Source organism: Rhinolophus ferrumequinum, chromosome 2 (assembly GCF_004115265.2).
Source record: "Rhinolophus ferrumequinum isolate MPI-CBG mRhiFer1 chromosome 2, mRhiFer1_v1.p, whole genome shotgun sequence".
NCBI lineage: Eukaryota > Metazoa > Chordata > Mammalia > Chiroptera > Rhinolophidae > Rhinolophus > Rhinolophus ferrumequinum.
Genome location: NC_046285.1, coordinates 35,735,087 through 35,751,877, shown reverse-complemented (window position 1 = coordinate 35,751,877; position 16,791 = coordinate 35,735,087). Strand labels below are relative to the sequence as shown.

Below are 16,791 nucleotides of genomic sequence, written 5' to 3'. Positions count from 1 at the left end.
GAAGCACTGGGTTTTTATCATACTTAGTCTGGGGAGCAAAATTGAAGTGCTCATCCGTAGACCACACCTACTTAATATCATTTCTTTGCCTTTGCACTAATAAGAAAGTTATCTTCCTGGGAGCCACTGTACCGGACCAGGAACTGGGGGAGACTAATGGGCAGCGTCGTCAGCCATAGCTTGAGTAGAATGAGCGTGTACATGACCTTGAGTTATTAGGTTGGTGCAAAAGCAATTGCGGTTTTTGCAATTATTTTTAACCTTTTAAACTGCAATTACTTTTGCACCAGCCTAATATTTTTCTTAATCCTGAGGTCAGCAAATATCAAATATTGTTCTTAGTCCATTTTAAGTTTAGTTTCTTAGTGCCATAGAAATTTAGAGCTGAAAAGGACCTTAAAGAAGAATCTTGTCTCCTTCTCCCCTTAGGAAACCAGAGTTAAAGTCATCTGACAGTACAACCATAACAAATCAATAGCTTAGTGGGCATATGAGTGGTTTTATATAAAACATTGGGTTTTTCTCCAGTATCTCATTTAGTACTTGACTATCCCGTTCAATCATCCTCAAACTCTTCTCACTTTAACAAATTAGACAGAGGTAACACATTCATACTGTAGAGGTCTACAGCAGTGATTTTTAATCTGAGAGAATCATGGGCAACTCTCCCCCCACCACACACACACACAGATTTACCGTGGGGAACATATTAAAATCTTGAGGTGGGAGCTGAGAGGGGCGAGTGTGGAAGTTTGAATGAACGCTCTGGTGATTCTGATGACTTAATCTAAATCACTTAAATGTAAGTGATTTAAGAATCACTTAGACAATAATATTTTTTGTTCTATGATTCTACCCTCTTCTGTCATTGAAATATTATTTCTGCACAGAGGTTTGGAGTCATCTAGTACTGATCTAGTCTATCTTGCCATCTGATTCAACAATTACTTCTGTCACACCCCAGGTAATTGGTCATTCATACTTTTTGCCTAAATGCTTGACATGATGAGACTGTTACTTCCTAATGGATCTTGGTCTATTATCAGGCAGTTCCGATTCTTCTGTTCGTCAAGCTAAAACTTGCAGCCAGGCAATATTTCTCACTCCCTAGGAGGGCTATAGTATTTCTCTCCCAAGTTTATTCTTATTTAAGGTAAGAATCTCCACTTCTTTCAGCCATTGCTCGTGGTTTCAGGATCCCCATCTAGCCACCTTCCTTTGGGATGATTCCTTGTTATGTCTTTAAATACGAGTAAAAGTGAACTCAAGACTGCATTTGTGGGCCACATCTTCCCTCCTGTCTCTACCCAGTTGCTGCAGTAACTTTCTGATAGGTCCTGTTTCTCTAGAATTCATTCTTCACAAGGCCACCAAAGAATATTTTAAATAAATCAGGTCATTTTTCGTCTGCATTTCAGGCTTTCCAATCATTTGTCATTGCTCTCAGAATAAAATACAAATTCTCCTAACAAGCTGTTAAGACCCAACATGGTCTTGGCCCAGCAAACTCTTCCTGCCTCCTTGTGTATCACTAAATTCTAGCCACAGTGGCCATCATTTGGTTGCTTGAAGTTGCTGTTCTTTTGGAGTCTCTTCTTCCCTGTCTTCACATGGCAGACTCCTTCCCATCCAAGACTTAGGTCCAGTTCCTCTCCCCAGGGCCTTTCTTTACTACCCACAAGAGTCTGTTCTTCATCCCTTCTCCTTCCTCAACCTCTGGCCCCACCTGGCTCACCCACTGCTGAGTGAATATCCTGCCCATGTTGGGCTTTCAATAACTGTTTGTGTAGTAAGTGCAAAATGAGTGGTCAGACCCCAGTCAAACATACCTCTTATTTTCTCTAATAGATTTCTGTTACTAGATCCAAAGATTGTTGCAGATTGTTCTGTTGTGTGGGGGGAGAGGTCAGTGAAGGAACATTTCATTGTCAGCGCATCTTGAGCATGAGATCAAATACTGGCTATACTGTGAAGGTGAGAGCCCACAGGATTGCCTGCTGGTCCAGATGTGGGGGGTGAGAGAGACCAAGGAGGCGAGGATGACTCCAGGGTTTTCGGTCTGAGCGACTGGGGAATGGCGTCTCCACCACTGAAATGGCGAAGACCAAGAGGGGAGGTCTGGAAGTGGGAAGGGTGTATCGAGTCAGTTTGGGACATGAAAATTTAAGATACTGAAGATCCTTAATTTACTGTTCCTCAGTTTCCTCAGCCTTAAGAAGGGTTTAATAATTTCTCATGTAATAACTGTGAGAATTTGAGAAGTAAATGTACCCAACTCAAAACATAATAGTCGAGAAAGTGCGTAGAGAAAAGTAAGTTGATTAAGAATAGTCATTAGATCATAAAGCTTTTACCAAATCCTTTGGGCATTATATAGAAAACCTAAGGAAAATTCACAAACATTTTTCCTGGTAGGATTTTAGGCCGAATTGAAATAAGTTTTCTGTGCTATAGGAAGATGTTGAGTAATTCAGTTGGAAATTAAGGTGGTGGTGATTCAGATTATCTGGAAACATCTGTATCTTGGTGGAGATCTGCAACCGTGGGAGCATAAAAAAAAAGTCTTACATTCACGTACTGAACTATCGTACGACCATTGCAACCTTCGCCAGTATACCTATTGAGTCTCTGCCACGTATAAGGCAAAATGCTAGCTGCTAGAAAGCTAATACCTCTAAGATAAACACTTGTAGCGTTGTTGTATTCTGGGGATTATTGTGAACATTTACCAGAGTTTAACATTATAAACTTAACACAAGAAATGCATGGCTAGCATTATGGTATGACAGCCCCCAGTGCTGTGTCACATGCTGATACAGACAGGCAGAACAGTGGAGGGCTTGAAAGGGTTAATTTGAAAGGAACACCCGTGCTTGCTTTGGCCAGTACTCAGAAGAAGTGTTCTTCACACAACAGCTTCTCCCCCTGCACAGGCAAACACTGAAATGCTTTCAGTGCATTTACTTGGCTTTATTGTTACAGAAGAAATTTCAAGAGTTGACAAAATGCGATTCAACTTAATTTTTAAAAGTTGTCAACAAATTTCATTTGAAGTCTGACTATCACAGTTTCCTTTATATAGAATGGGTGGCGATATTTTCACTGTCTAGGTATCATGTGAACCACTTACTAGAAGCTTCCTTAGTATCTCAAGCTCCTTGTGTTACTTTACATATAAATAGGCATTTCGAACCTCGTTATTCACAAATACACCTTCTGTTCCAGAGTAAGTTTCAGAAAAGCTAGGGCGCACATCTGTCTGGGTCTTAAGTCAGTCAGGGGAGAGTACTCAGTTGTACTGCTTTCCTCACTTTCGTCCCCTGAGTCAGTCTTTACGGGAAGACTTACTTCACTGTTCCTCTTAGGTAAACTCTTGGCACTGTACACATACAGGCATTTTCCTGTAAGAGCACATAATGATAATTGGAGTTAATATTTACTGAGCACTTGGTAAGTGCCAAGCATTGTTTTAAGCCCTTTTCCTAACTTAACTCTGTTAATAGTTACCACAGTCTTTCAAGGTGGAGGTCCTGGCTTGTACTAGTGTAACAGTTGAAGAACAGAGAGGTGTTGAGGCTATCCAAGGTCACAAAGATTGTACTTGAGAATTGGGTCAAACCCAGGCAGTGGGGCTGCAAAGCCTTGTTCTCAGCTCCTGTGGCATGCGACCTTCCGTAAACCCTAGGTTAGGGAAACGGGGGTGAGAAACGCTTAAACAACTAGTTTTTGTTTTAGAAATAAAATGTGTTATATAAGTAAATTATATGTGTAATTATGTATGTAGGTTTGTATTTTAAGGCCACAGTTTTAAGAATTTTTATTTTCTATCTCCACAATAAAATATATTGTTGATCATTCCTTGACAGGACTTAAAGTTATTATTGTAAATATTAATTGTGATTTTTGTTTTCTTTCTTTCCAGTTTCATGGTTTTCTCCAAATGAAAATATCCTTATTGTTATTTTCCCAATGTTGGCTATACTTCTGTTCTGGGGACAGTTTGGTATTGTGAGTAAGTATTAATTTCTATTTTTCACTTCTGTTTTAGTGCTGAAATAATTATTTCTGGGAGGCAATATTAGGGAAATATTTAACTAAGTTGTATTAGGAAGTGTGATCATGTTATAAATAAGAATATATAATCTTAATATTAAGAATATATGGATATATATGTATATGTACATATATATATTCTCCCTCCCCCTTGCCCCCATAATTTGCTGCCTTCCTGAGAAGGTTTTTTTAAAACAATGAATAGTGGGAATCCTAATGTACCTAAATTCGTGCTGATTTTAATGTTTAGAGAGACTTACACACATTATTTTCTTTGGTAAAGTGATGGCCACAGCTTACATTAGTGTTAAGATAGGATGTTGCCCTTTTGAGCATTAGGACTTCTCTGTCTTAATTTCCCAGTTTGAACTTCTTTGTATACCTGTGTTCATCCTTGGAAAAGCCCTGTGTGAACCATGTTTATCATCCTTACCGTGTAATTCTGCAGCCTCTAAGGAAGTCGCCACAGGAGGGTTGTGTTCTTTGATCATGTTTTGCTGCAATAATCACGTGACCAGACATCTCAGGGCAGATCTTAAGGCTGTATCAGATTTAGCTTCACCAATGTATACTTGTCACTACTAAGTAAAAAGGTAATATGCATTCTGGTTGATGGTTATACTCAGCTGTACAGTTGATCCTTAAACAACACAGGGTTAAACTGCGCAGGTCCACTCCTACGTGGATGTTTTTCAATAAATACTGTAAATGTATTTTCCTTATGATTTTCTTAATAACATTTTCTATTCTCTAGCTTACTTTATTGTATATAATACATATAACATAAAATACGTGTTGATCAACTGTTGAGTTAATCAGTAAGCCTTGCAACAATAGGCCATTGTAGTAGTTAAATTTTTAGTGAGTCTAAAGTTATATGCTGATTTTCGACTGTGCAGCTCCCTTAACCCCCACGTTGTTCAAGCATCAACTGTATTTCCATACCAACTCGGTAAACGAAATTTATTAAATTAGTGAAGTTTTGAGGTGACAGTCTGAACTTTTAAACTTTTAAATGTAAGATGTATTACTTCTCTCCCAGTAGTGCACTGACATAGTCATTGAAAGCCAGTTAACATTTATGCAAGCAAGGAGCAAATAATGCTGATTTCATTTATTTATTTCGTTCTGCAACCTTTAATGAAAGCTGGTAAAATATTGTCGTGGATTGGCTTGTTGTATATTTCATAAATTTTACTTCTACTCAGAAGTTTAAGGCATGTACATCTAAAGTGATATATCAACATGAAAAATGAGATGAGATGACTGGTTGTACATTTTTAAGGGCTCTTCTCAGTGGATGGCACTCTGGAAGTACTTGGTGATTTCAAAGCTATCCTCAACTTTTGTCTAAAAGGCAGAAAAGGGGAAGAAAGGACTAATGGTGACAACAGTCAAGACATTTCACACCTCTCACTTTCAAAATGGTGTCTAGAGTTCCTGTGGAAAATTTCTTAGAATTTGGGGAAGCAGAAGACTGATGTAGCATCAAGACCTCGTTGGTCTTCACTGACGCTAGGAAGTCTTTTAACCCTGTCGACAGAACCGGGCCTTCAGACCGACATTTAGTTTAGGGAGGAAATTGCCTTTTTTTTAAGATCATGAAATTATTTCACAGGGTGTGATTTGTTGCTTTTGGATTGATTACAGTTTGTTGATCATAGCATTTTCACTAGTAACATTGTTTTTAGTGGACTGAACCAGGAGTGAATCTGTTCCTATTAGGCATATTTTTACAAAATAAGCTTTACAGATTTTTTTTCTGAGTTAAAAAAGTATACAGAGCACTTTAGGATACCTTATACAATATAGGAAGTTATTAGAGAAAAAACAAAAATCATCTAGAGTCCCACAACCTAGATAAACTATTGGTATATTCTAGTTACTTTCCTGATTCCTTTTCTGTCTTTTTCTATGTATTTTTGATATCTCTCTTTAAAAAAGAAAAACTATAAATGGACTCATATAGCTTATATACTTGTACATCCTGATTCCTGCCTCCATGTTTTCAGAAATCGTTTTATAGCTGCTTATGCTCTTCTTTTAGGAATGCACTATAATTAACTCTCATCTTGATAGATGTTGAGGATGTTTCTAATTTGTTTTTGTTTGTTTTTTTGATACTATGAAGGTACCATAGTATCAAAGTATCACTCTGCTAAAGACGTGAGGCTGGAAATAGGAGAGAATTTTAAGGCTTTTGATACATACTGCCAAATGTTTTCTAGATACATTGTATCAATTACTACTACGGATGAGAACACCTATCTTTCACCTCACAATCCTGACATCATTATAATTCTAAAATCTTTGCTAATTTGATAGGTAAAAAAAAAAAAAAATCTTGTTTTAATTTTAATTTCATTTTTCTGTTAGTGAGGTAAATGTTATTTTTTATATTTGTTCTACTGGTCATATTTTAAGGAGCGTGCTTATCAACCTGAAAATATTTTGGTAGTGATTTTTTTTTAGGCTCGTCTTAGAACAAATAAGTGTGTGTGTGTGTATGTGTGTGTGTGTGTGTGTGTGTGTGTAGAAGGTACATAGTATATACCTGATTCGCCTTGCCTGGACTGACTTTTAAAGCTGTTTATGAAATACCGAAACATTTGTGGAGCTCTTGCTCTGTGTGATAGTTACTGTGCAAAGTTCTCTCCATCTGAAATCACACTTACTTCTCCCAGGAACTTTATGGGGATTAGGTAGTATTATTACCATTCCCATTTTATAGATAAGAAACAGAGGCATGGATAGGTTAGGCAGTTCGCCCACAATCATCCAGGTGTTTCTGTGTGGTACTGGGATTTGAACCAGTGTTATTTACTACTACACTATTTCCTCCCTGTCTTGAAGTTTTTTTTTTAATTAAAGTTTATTGGGGTGATACTAGTTAGTAAAGTTATATAGGTTTCAAGTGTACAATTCTGTAATACATCATCTATGTATCACTTTATGTGTTCACCACCCAGAGTCAGTTCTCCTTCCATCACCATGTATTTGATCCCATTTGTCTTGAACTTACTTTGAGAATTATTTTTTCCCTGAAGAGTGAACCTTTATCTGGGTACACAGACTAAATAAATGAAACTGTTATTGATGGAGCAGAATGTGGACCTGCTTTGTTTATTTAGTCAACAAATGTCTGTTGACAGATGCCTGCTGATTGCTAGGCACAGGGCTGTATGCAGAAAATGTGGAAGGAAAATGCATATTGCCCCTAGCTTTGTAGCACTCACACTTCTGTTGAGGAGACAAGTAAGTGTGCATGTTCTGTGCCTTCTGTCACATCGTTGGGATAGACAGGGATCTCAATCTATAATACTTTTCTTCCGGTACCTTTTGTAAGAGGCCTCCTGTTTATGCCCTGGGGAATCAACCAACAGGAGAGTCCCTCCATTTGTTGCTTTGTTACACACTTTTTGGGGTGTGGTGCCTTACAGTCCCTAGAGTATTAATAGTAACTCAGACCTGTGACTTTCACTTTCTCTGTTTCTAGTTCTCCTTCACTTCTGATTACCATTTACAGTCTGTACATGACCACAGGGGTTTCCCTCAGTGGTTTTCCCAGCTCTGTCTTTTGGTGGTCCAAGATAAAACCTGGACCTTCTGTAGGCTAAATAAGCCTTCAGTGAAGACAGCAAGTTATGCCTTCACTTGAAGGAGAAAGAGTGTCTTTATACCAGAAGGCTGTCTTGGAATTGGTCTCAGGATGCCCTTGGTCCTATTGAGGTAGACTGAGGAACCTTCTGAACTCCTGAAGCCACGCCAAGGGCTCTCAGGTATGGGGAGCTCTTCTAGACCTTTCACCTTTTAAAGACAAAGGTCTCTTACAGGGAAATGTTCCTAAATACCTTGTCCTTTAGCTTTAACTTACAAACTTTTAAGCAGAATCTTATGCTCAGCAAACAGTTCGGAGATTACTAGAATCCAACACTAAGCCTTAACCGAAGTAACAAATCTCTGATAGCATTGAAGTTCTGGCACTTGTTTTTGTTCTGACTCACAGTTTCCCACTCCACTGACAATTAAGTTTCTGGCTGATTTTCAGGGTTCTTTTTTTCTTCACTTTGACAATATAACAGGTACTTTCCATCATTTACATGCTTGATAAGTGATTTCAAGAGTGCTGCCTACCAAGACCTCTAGTTCCTGTACAATGAAGGTTCAACTCCATATCAAGAATGGCTAATATTTTGATGTTCTTTGAGATAGGTGTATCTAGGCTTACTTTTCCCTCTTTGGAACTTTGGTCGTACGGGGATACCAGGAGTCCTCCCTTTACACAGACTTGGGAGACCATAAGCATGACCGTGTAAGCTGAAACTCTGGAAAGCAACCTAATACAAGGGAAAAATTACTGTTGCTCCATGACCTCTAAAATTTTTGTCCCAACATTTAAAAACTCTCTTACTGTACACCTGAAACTAATATAATATTGTATGTTGACTGTAATTGAAAAATAATTTTTTAAACTCTTACTATCAGTAATAACTATTCAGTAATGAAAAAAGTAAAAAAATTAATGTTTAGTCCATAGTAAATTAAAACATTAAAAACACTGAAAATTAAAGTGTTTTATCAAGAGTTCATTTTAACAATGCTTGCCTTCTTGTCATAAGACTTCGAATACAGAGCAAGCATCTTTTCAATGCCTTGGTGAATTGCCATACTCCTTCTAAGTTTGAATCAGCTTCCAGCATTTTATCCATTGTGTTTTCAGTGTCATGAACTACCTCTGAGAGTTCCTTTCATGTAAAGCTTTTTGCCAGAGTCACTTCTTCTGGGACATCTTTATTCTTTGTGTCACAACCTCCTCCCTGTCCTAATGTATGCCAATAAGTTTTACAAAGTTCCTCTGGCTGCATATCTAGAGTCTCTTCAATGGCAGTAGTTGACATTTCCACAATCAGCTCTTTCTTCTGTAATGCCATTTATGTTCTGTTTGAATTGCACTTTTAGCATTATCACTTTTCATTTCCTTGCTCTTTCATCTTTATTGCCCAGTTTCCTCCTTTGATTATCCATTGTAAAATGTCACAGTGGTTTATCACGGGGAAATAGGAGGTCATACAACATAGGCTTTGCTGTCTGTGCGTGAATTGAGTAACAGATATGCAGCGACCAGTCACCAACAGTCTTCGAAAGAAGTGACATGATTGGTCCTCTTGGAAAGAAATGACATGATTGGTCAGTCATCATGATGCACATCTGTTATTTATGTAGTGATTTGTGGACTGAAGAGATAGCAGTGAAGTTTGCACGTTATCAGTTACTCAGTTTACCTATTGTGATAACTGAAATGTGAACTGTGTTTTTAGGAGACTTGTGTTATTTAATTAAGTCATGGTAACTGAAATTCATGCATATCAGAACTGTGCGAAGCCAGGACTGCTGTGATGTATTTAAAACTCATGCGTCCTAGGCACCTTTCATTTTCTAATTTCCTAGTCTCTGCACAAGATTATGCCACAAGGATTTTGGTTACTGATTGAGGTATTTGGTTAGATGTCCCTGTAGAAATTATTGTTGGGGAATTCAAGGAAAAAAATTCTCTGTCACAACAGCCTGAGATCCTATTAAGTCTTTCCTTGAGTCTAGCTTAATATTGAAAGTCATTAGTCCATGAAAGCACATTTTTAAAAAGTAATGAACCGAGGAATTTCTTTGTAAATTAGAAAAATCATTCTGAAGAAGTGAGGATATATACCAACTTGCACCAGGAAATTTCTATCCAGGAAGGTAAAATATCATCACAGTAAATATTACAAAGAATCATTCTGTGACCTGGTTGATGACTACTATTAATAGGACATTTTTCTTAACTTTACTCTGAATGCCATTAAATAATCTTGAACTCCCAGTGCCTTTTCTTGGTCCTGTCCACACAATTATCACATTCTGTTATTAAATAATGCTCTGCGCACTGATTTTATTGTAGCAGAAGCCAAAAAAAAACAACAAACACACAAAAAAACACACACGAAAAACTGTAGCTCAGCAATACACTCTTGTAGAAATGTAGAAATGTAGTTGCTATTGCTCTGATCTTTTCCATTCCAACATCCCAACTTCCTGCATACACTCTGAAGTTAGGACATCATCCACGAGACCAGCGAACATTTGGAACCAAGGAAAGGGAGTTAGTGTGTTGGACAGCCTCTTCTTCAATCTTTTATATTCAAAGTACTTGCTATACAAAGCCTGGGCTCTTTTATTTCTGGGTCCGATAGACTGAGAATGTGATTTCTAGTTATTATTCATTTGACAAAATTGTTTCATCAAAGCAAATTGGGTAGTGTATGGAGCTTATTATGAAATTATTTCACTTGCCTTCTGGCAAGTAACCTCTTTATCATTGGCATTACTATTCATTTTTTCCCTAGTACCAGTTTCATAAAGCCTGTTTTGTTTTATGAGCATGTTAAGTTTTTTTAATAAATAGTATTTTAAATTTAATAAAATAATTTTAAAATTTGAAATTGTAATTTTATTTTAAAAGTTTTTGCATGTTCTTTATCCTGCATTGAAGACAATATTGATTTTCAGCTCATCAGATACCAAAAAAGATCCTAAAAATTCCTTTCCTAGAGTTATCAGAAAATAGCACTATAATAATAAAATTAAACACATCAACCCTTTATGATTTATCCTTATTCTGATATGCATTATACCTCACTGGTTAGCCTCGTATCATCATTAAATCACTAATCACTTAGAAAGGGACCATCTAAATGTCATATCTTTGAGCAGGCTTCGAATTCTTGGATTTGGGGGTTTTGTTCATAGACTGGTCTGTGTAGGCCTATACAGGCTTATCAATCCCGTCTTCAGAATATCATGAAAACTAAGGTGATAGATATTATTTGATTTCCAAATTGATCTGCTAATTTCACTAGATTTCATCAACCACAACCTGCATTCTATCTTATATGTGCTTTATATCAGTGATTAGGAGATGAGACAACCCTAATGGATTAGCTGTTTCTTCAGGTGGCTAGAGGGATAATGCCTTTTCTTTATTCACATGAATTTGAAAGATTACATAAAGGGGCTTTCTTAGGCTAGAGTAGACCCACACCTTTTATTTAACTGGGGATTAATATCTAAGAGTAACACTTCCCATCATTCACTTGCCTCCCACTCCAAACATACACACTCACTCACACATTAGAACGTAAGGGCCTTGAGGCAGGAGTGTTTGTCTTTGGCAGCTGCCAGCACTTAGAATAGTGATTGCATAGTAGGTACTCAGTGAATTCTCCAATAAAGCAATCTACGTGTACCTTGATTTGGTTGAGATGGACTGATAAAAGGGCCTGGTGCATTGTAGCTACACAGTAAATATTTATAGAACAAATGAATGAACCAAGCTAGCTCATTTCTGGGAAAGAGCTGGCTAGATTTAATTATTTTACAGAAGGTATAAAAGGGAAAATTTTAGAATTCCTAATTTATTGACAAAATGTAATATTGTCTCCCCATATTTTTGGTATTTCTGTGTCAGGAGCACTAAGTTTACACGTTTTGTTAAAAATGTAAATACTGACAACACCAGATGCTAGTGAGGATGTGGAACAACAGGAACCCTTCATACACTGCTAGTGGGAACACACGATAATACAGCCACTTGGGGAGACAGTTTGGCAATTCGTTACAAAACTAAACATACTCTTTCATATGATGATCCAGCAGTTGTGCGTGTTGGTATTTATCCAAATAGAGTTGAAGACTTATGTCCACACAGAAACCTGCACATGGATGTTTATAACAGTTTATTCATAATTGCCAAAACTTGGAAGCAACCAAGATATTTTTCAGTAGGTGAATGGATAAATGCACTATGATACATCCAGACAATGTGCTAATTAATATTCAGCATTAAAAAGAAATGAGCTATCGAGCCACAGAAAAACATGGAGGAACAATAAATGCATGTTACTAAGTGAAAGAAGCCAATCTGAAAAGGCTGCGTGCTGTATAATTCCAACTATAAGACATTTTGGAAAAGGCAAAACTGTGGAGATGGTGAAAAGATCAGTGGTTTCTAGAATTGGGGTGCAGGGAGAGATGCACAGGCAGAGCACAGAGGATTTTTAGGGCAGTGAAAATACCCTGTGTCGTACTATAATGATGGGTATGTATCATTATACATTTGTCCAAACCTATAAAATGTACAAAACCAAGAGTGAAACCTAAGTTAAACTATGGGTTTGGGGTGATTATGATGTATCAATGTAGGTTCATCCTTGGTAAAATATGTGCCATTCTGGGAGTGAGGTTGATAATGCGGGAGTCATGTATGTGCGGGGGCAAGGAATATATGGGAGTTCTCCGTACCTTCCTCTCAATTTTGTTGTAAACCTAAAACTGTGCTTTAACAAAGTATTTAAAAAGTGTAAATACTGTTATTTCTCATATTTTATTTTGTGTACTCTTTCATTGACTGTGGTTACTTAAGTAGATCACACTAACATATTTGTTAGAAACGGCTGCTTAATTTAAGGAACAGTTGAAGGAAGCCTTGGAAATAAATAGTAGTTGAACCAATCAGTAGAAACTAAACCTACCTCCAATACTTAATATGCAAAGATTTTGAAAAGGTCATTCTATGGTAAAACACTGTAAATAGTAGTTTTTTTGTGGTGTTTTATTTTTGTTACTGTTGTTGGCATTGTTCTTCCTCTATAACTCTTATAAGCCTGAGAGGTTGAACTCTTATTTTTATTAGGAATAGTATAAGTCCACAATTTTAAACACTTGTTTTAATTTTTTTTAATTACAGTTGACATACAATATTATATTCGTTTCAGGTGTACAACATAGTGATTAGACATTTATGTAACTTACGAAATGATCATCCCGATAAATCTAGTACCCATCTGACACCATACATAGTTAATACTATGTTACTGACTAAATTTGTTATGCTATACTCTACATCCCCATGACTACTTTGTAACAACCAATTTGTACTTCTTAATCCCATCTCCTTTATCACCCACTATTCCAACACCCCTCCCATCTGGCCACCATCAAAATGTTTTCTGCATCTATGAGTCTGTTTCTGTTTTATTTGTTCATTTATTTTGTTCTTTAGAGTTCACGTATAAGTGAAATCATATGGAATTTTCTTTCTCTATCTGACTTCACTCAGCCAAATACTCTCTAGGTCCATCCATGTTGTTGCAGATGGCAAGATTTCATTCTTTTTTATGGCTGAGTAATATTCCATTGTATATATGTACCATCTCTTTTTTATCCATTCATTCATTGACGGACAGCAATGTTGCCTCCATATCTTGGCTATTGTAAATAATGCTGTAATGAACATAAGGATGCACATGTCCCTTCGAAGTAATGTTTTGGGTTTCTATGGATAAATATCCAGAAGTGGATTACTGAGTCCTTCTTTGTCTCTTATTATGGCCTTTGTTTTAAAATTTATTTTGTCTGGTGTAAGTATTGCTACGCAAGCTATTCTTTTGTTTTGTTTTGTTCCCATTTTTATGAAATATCTTTTTCCCATCCCTTTACCTCAGTCTATGTGCCTTTCAATCTGAAGTGAGTCTCTTGTAGGCAGCATATGTAAGGGTCTTGTTTTCTTATCCATTCAGCCACCCTGTCTTTTCATTGGAGCATTTCATCCATTTACATTTAAAGTAATTGTTGATAGATATGTAGTTGTTGCCATTTTTTTATTCATATTTTTTATACTTTTTTTATCTTCTTCTTAAAGAAGTCCCTTTAACAATTTTTGTATCACTGGTTTGATGATTATGAGCTCCTTTAGGTTTTTCTTGCCTGGGAAGCTCTTTATCTCTCCTTCAATTTTAACTAATAGCCTCGATGGGTAGAGTAGTCTTTGTTGTACATCCTTGCTTTTTATCACTTTGAATATTTTGTGCCAATCCCTTCTGGCTTGCAAAGTTTCTGTTGAGAAATCAGCTGACAGTCTTATGGGAGCTCCTTTGTAGATAACTAACTACTTTTCTCTTGCTGCTTTTAAGATTCTCCCTTTGTCTTTAAGCTTTGGCATTTTAATTATGATGTGTCTTGGTGTCAGCTTCTTTGGGTTGATACTGTTTGGGACAATGTGCATCTTGGGTTTGTATGTTTATTTCCTTCACCAGGTTAGGGAGGTTTTCCATCGTTATTCCTTCAAATAGGTTTTCAATTCCTTGCCCTCTGTCTTTTCCTTCTGGTACCCCTATAATGTAAATGTTGGTATGTTTGATGCTGTCCTATTACACTATCCTCATTTTTTGGATTCTTTTTTTCTATGTGCTGTTCTGACTGGGTGTTCTCTGCTACCGTACCTTCTAAATTGCTGATTCGAACCTCCGCTTCATCTGATCTACTGGTGGTTCCCTCTAATGTATTCTTCATTTCAGTTATTGTTTTCTTTATTTCTGACTGTTTTATGTTCTCTATCTCCACTTTCGTGTTTCCTATCTCTTTGTTGAAGTTCTTACTGAGATCATTGAGCATCTTTATAAGTAGTATTTTGAACTCTGCATCTAGTGTATTGCTTTCTCCATTTTGTTTAGTTCTTTTTCTGGAGCTTTGTTCTGTTCTTTCATTTGGGACATGTTTCTCTGTCTCCCCATTTTGCCTGCTTCCTATGTATTAGGTTGAGCTGCCATATTTCCTGGTCTTATTAGAGTGTCCTTATGTAGTAGGTGTCTTGTGGGACCCAGTGGTGCAATCTCCCTGGGCACCTGAGCCAGGTGCTATAGATGTGTTCCTTATGGGGGTTCTGTATACCCTCCTGTTGTAGTTGAGCTGTTTGCACATCAGTAGGAGGGATTGATTCTTAGGCTGATTGGTTGTGAGGAATGACCATGACTACAGTGGAGGAACTGTTATGCAAGGGCTGACCCTGCAGAGCAAGATTGGCTTTAGCAGGGCTCTGGTGCCTGCCCAGTCTGCTCTTTGGATGTGTTGTCTGTGGCTGTAGCTGGATGATGCTCCAGCATGCTGTCCAAAGCCAGCCACTGGGTGTGCCAGCCCTGAGGCCTCCTCGGAGGGGCCGTGCCACAGGCCAAGTTCAGCCTCTGCCTGTTCCCTGCTCAGGGCCACCTGACATTAACCATAAAGCATTCTACAGTTGTCTTCCACTTGCCCTGGGCTTGGAGGTGCCTGGTAGAGACTAAGCTACAAACTAAGGTCGGCTGCCACTAGTGCCCAGCTTGGGGCTGCTTAGCAAGTACACGGCATGCCGAAGCGAAATGCTGCTTGTTTGGGGTTTGTGAACCTTTGAAAAATTTTAGGAAAGTCTGCAGCAAGAGCCAAGATAGGCCATTTATATGGAAAAGCCACTGGAAGTGGCTTGGGTGGGCCTGCATATTGAGTGTGGCAGGGTTTCAGGGAATCATCAGGGTGGGCTGAATGATGTAGGCCAGGTTGATGGAGACTCATATTGGTAGCTCCTTGTGTCTGTATGCTAATAAGGGGAGGGCTCAACAAAGAAATAATGACTTCTGCCAGCACTTCTGTCTGGGAGAAAGCTACCCCTCCAGCCGGCCCTGAAGCCAGACAACTCAGTTCACCCAGATTTGTCCCTGGCATCATTGAAGCTGCTTTCCCATAGCTGGAGCCCAGAATAAGTAGGTCTGTCAGCGATTAAGTCTGTGTGTGGGTCCTTTAAAAGGAGAGTCTGGGACATCAGCCGCCCTCCCTTTCATTCAGCCATCACCCCACTTGGTTTCACAACCAGAAGTTATGGGGACTTCTCTTCCTGGCACTGGAACCCTGCGCTAGGGAGCCTGGTATGGGGTTGAGACCCCTCGCTCTTCAGAGGAAACCTCCACAGCTAAAACAGCCCTCCTGATTTTTAACCACCATGTGTGGATGTGGGACCAGCCAGTTCATATCTCTGCCCCTCCTACCAGTCTTGATGTGGCGGCTTCTATATGTCCTCAGTTATAGGACTTATATTCAGCAGACTTCAGGCCATTCTCAAGGATGATTGTTCTGTAGTTGTAATTTTGATGTGGTCATGAAAGGAGGAGAGCAAAGTGTTTACTTACTCCACCATCTTGACTGGAAATCTAAGTCAGCCTTTTTACATGAACTTCTACTGTATTCGAAGGTGAATTGTTGCTGCTTGATCTTAGTAGCTCTTTTATGTATTAAACCTGGAAGAGTGCCTTTTGAATGTTTTATTAATTGTGAGGTGCATTTGAAACAACTTCTATTTTGTAACCCTTTTGCAGAACTCTCCAACTCTATTTAGGTAACAAGATGCATTGAATTAAAATGGAAAAACTGACATCTGTATAGAGAAAGTTTATTTTTCTATCTGTGTCTGTGCCTTTTGTAACCTATACATGGAATTTTATCCTAGCCAGTTTATGATTCTAGAATATAGGGAAGCTGTGAAAATCTGTGCCCCATAAGGCAGGGTCATGACTGAGTAATAGTCATGAGTCCTGTAACTAACTGAGTGGTTAAGTTCCAAGTCGGGATGGATCAAATGAAAGCTTGGGGAACTTGCCATATTGTTTTTCACTCTTTTCTGATTAATGTGGATTTCAGTTACTCAACTTTACAACTGATGATTGGTTAACCTTCTATCTCCACCTAAAAAGAATAAAGTTGAGGTTCTAAAGTATGAACAGGTAGCGATTTAAAAGAGGATTCAGGTGCCTATGTTATACCTTGAATACCTCAACCAAGAGTTATCATATAACCATAGGTTATAATACCTTAAAAATAGATTTTATCATGGTCATTTAG

At 38.0% G+C, this 16,791-nt stretch overlaps 1 protein-coding gene across 4 annotated transcripts in view; it reads left to right on the top strand.

Annotated features, from left to right (window-relative positions):
- The window catches only part of CD47 (CD47 molecule), a 55,800-nt gene that overhangs the window by 18,216 nt on the left and 20,793 nt on the right, over nt 1–16,791 (top strand). For all 4 annotated transcript variants that reach the window (XM_033127288.1, XM_033127280.1, XM_033127273.1 and 1 more), the window contains exon 3: nt 3,923–4,012. In XM_033127288.1, coding sequence (XP_032983179.1) covers nt 3,923–4,012 — 90 coding nt within the window. The remainder of the gene's footprint in view (nt 1–3,922; nt 4,013–16,791) is intronic.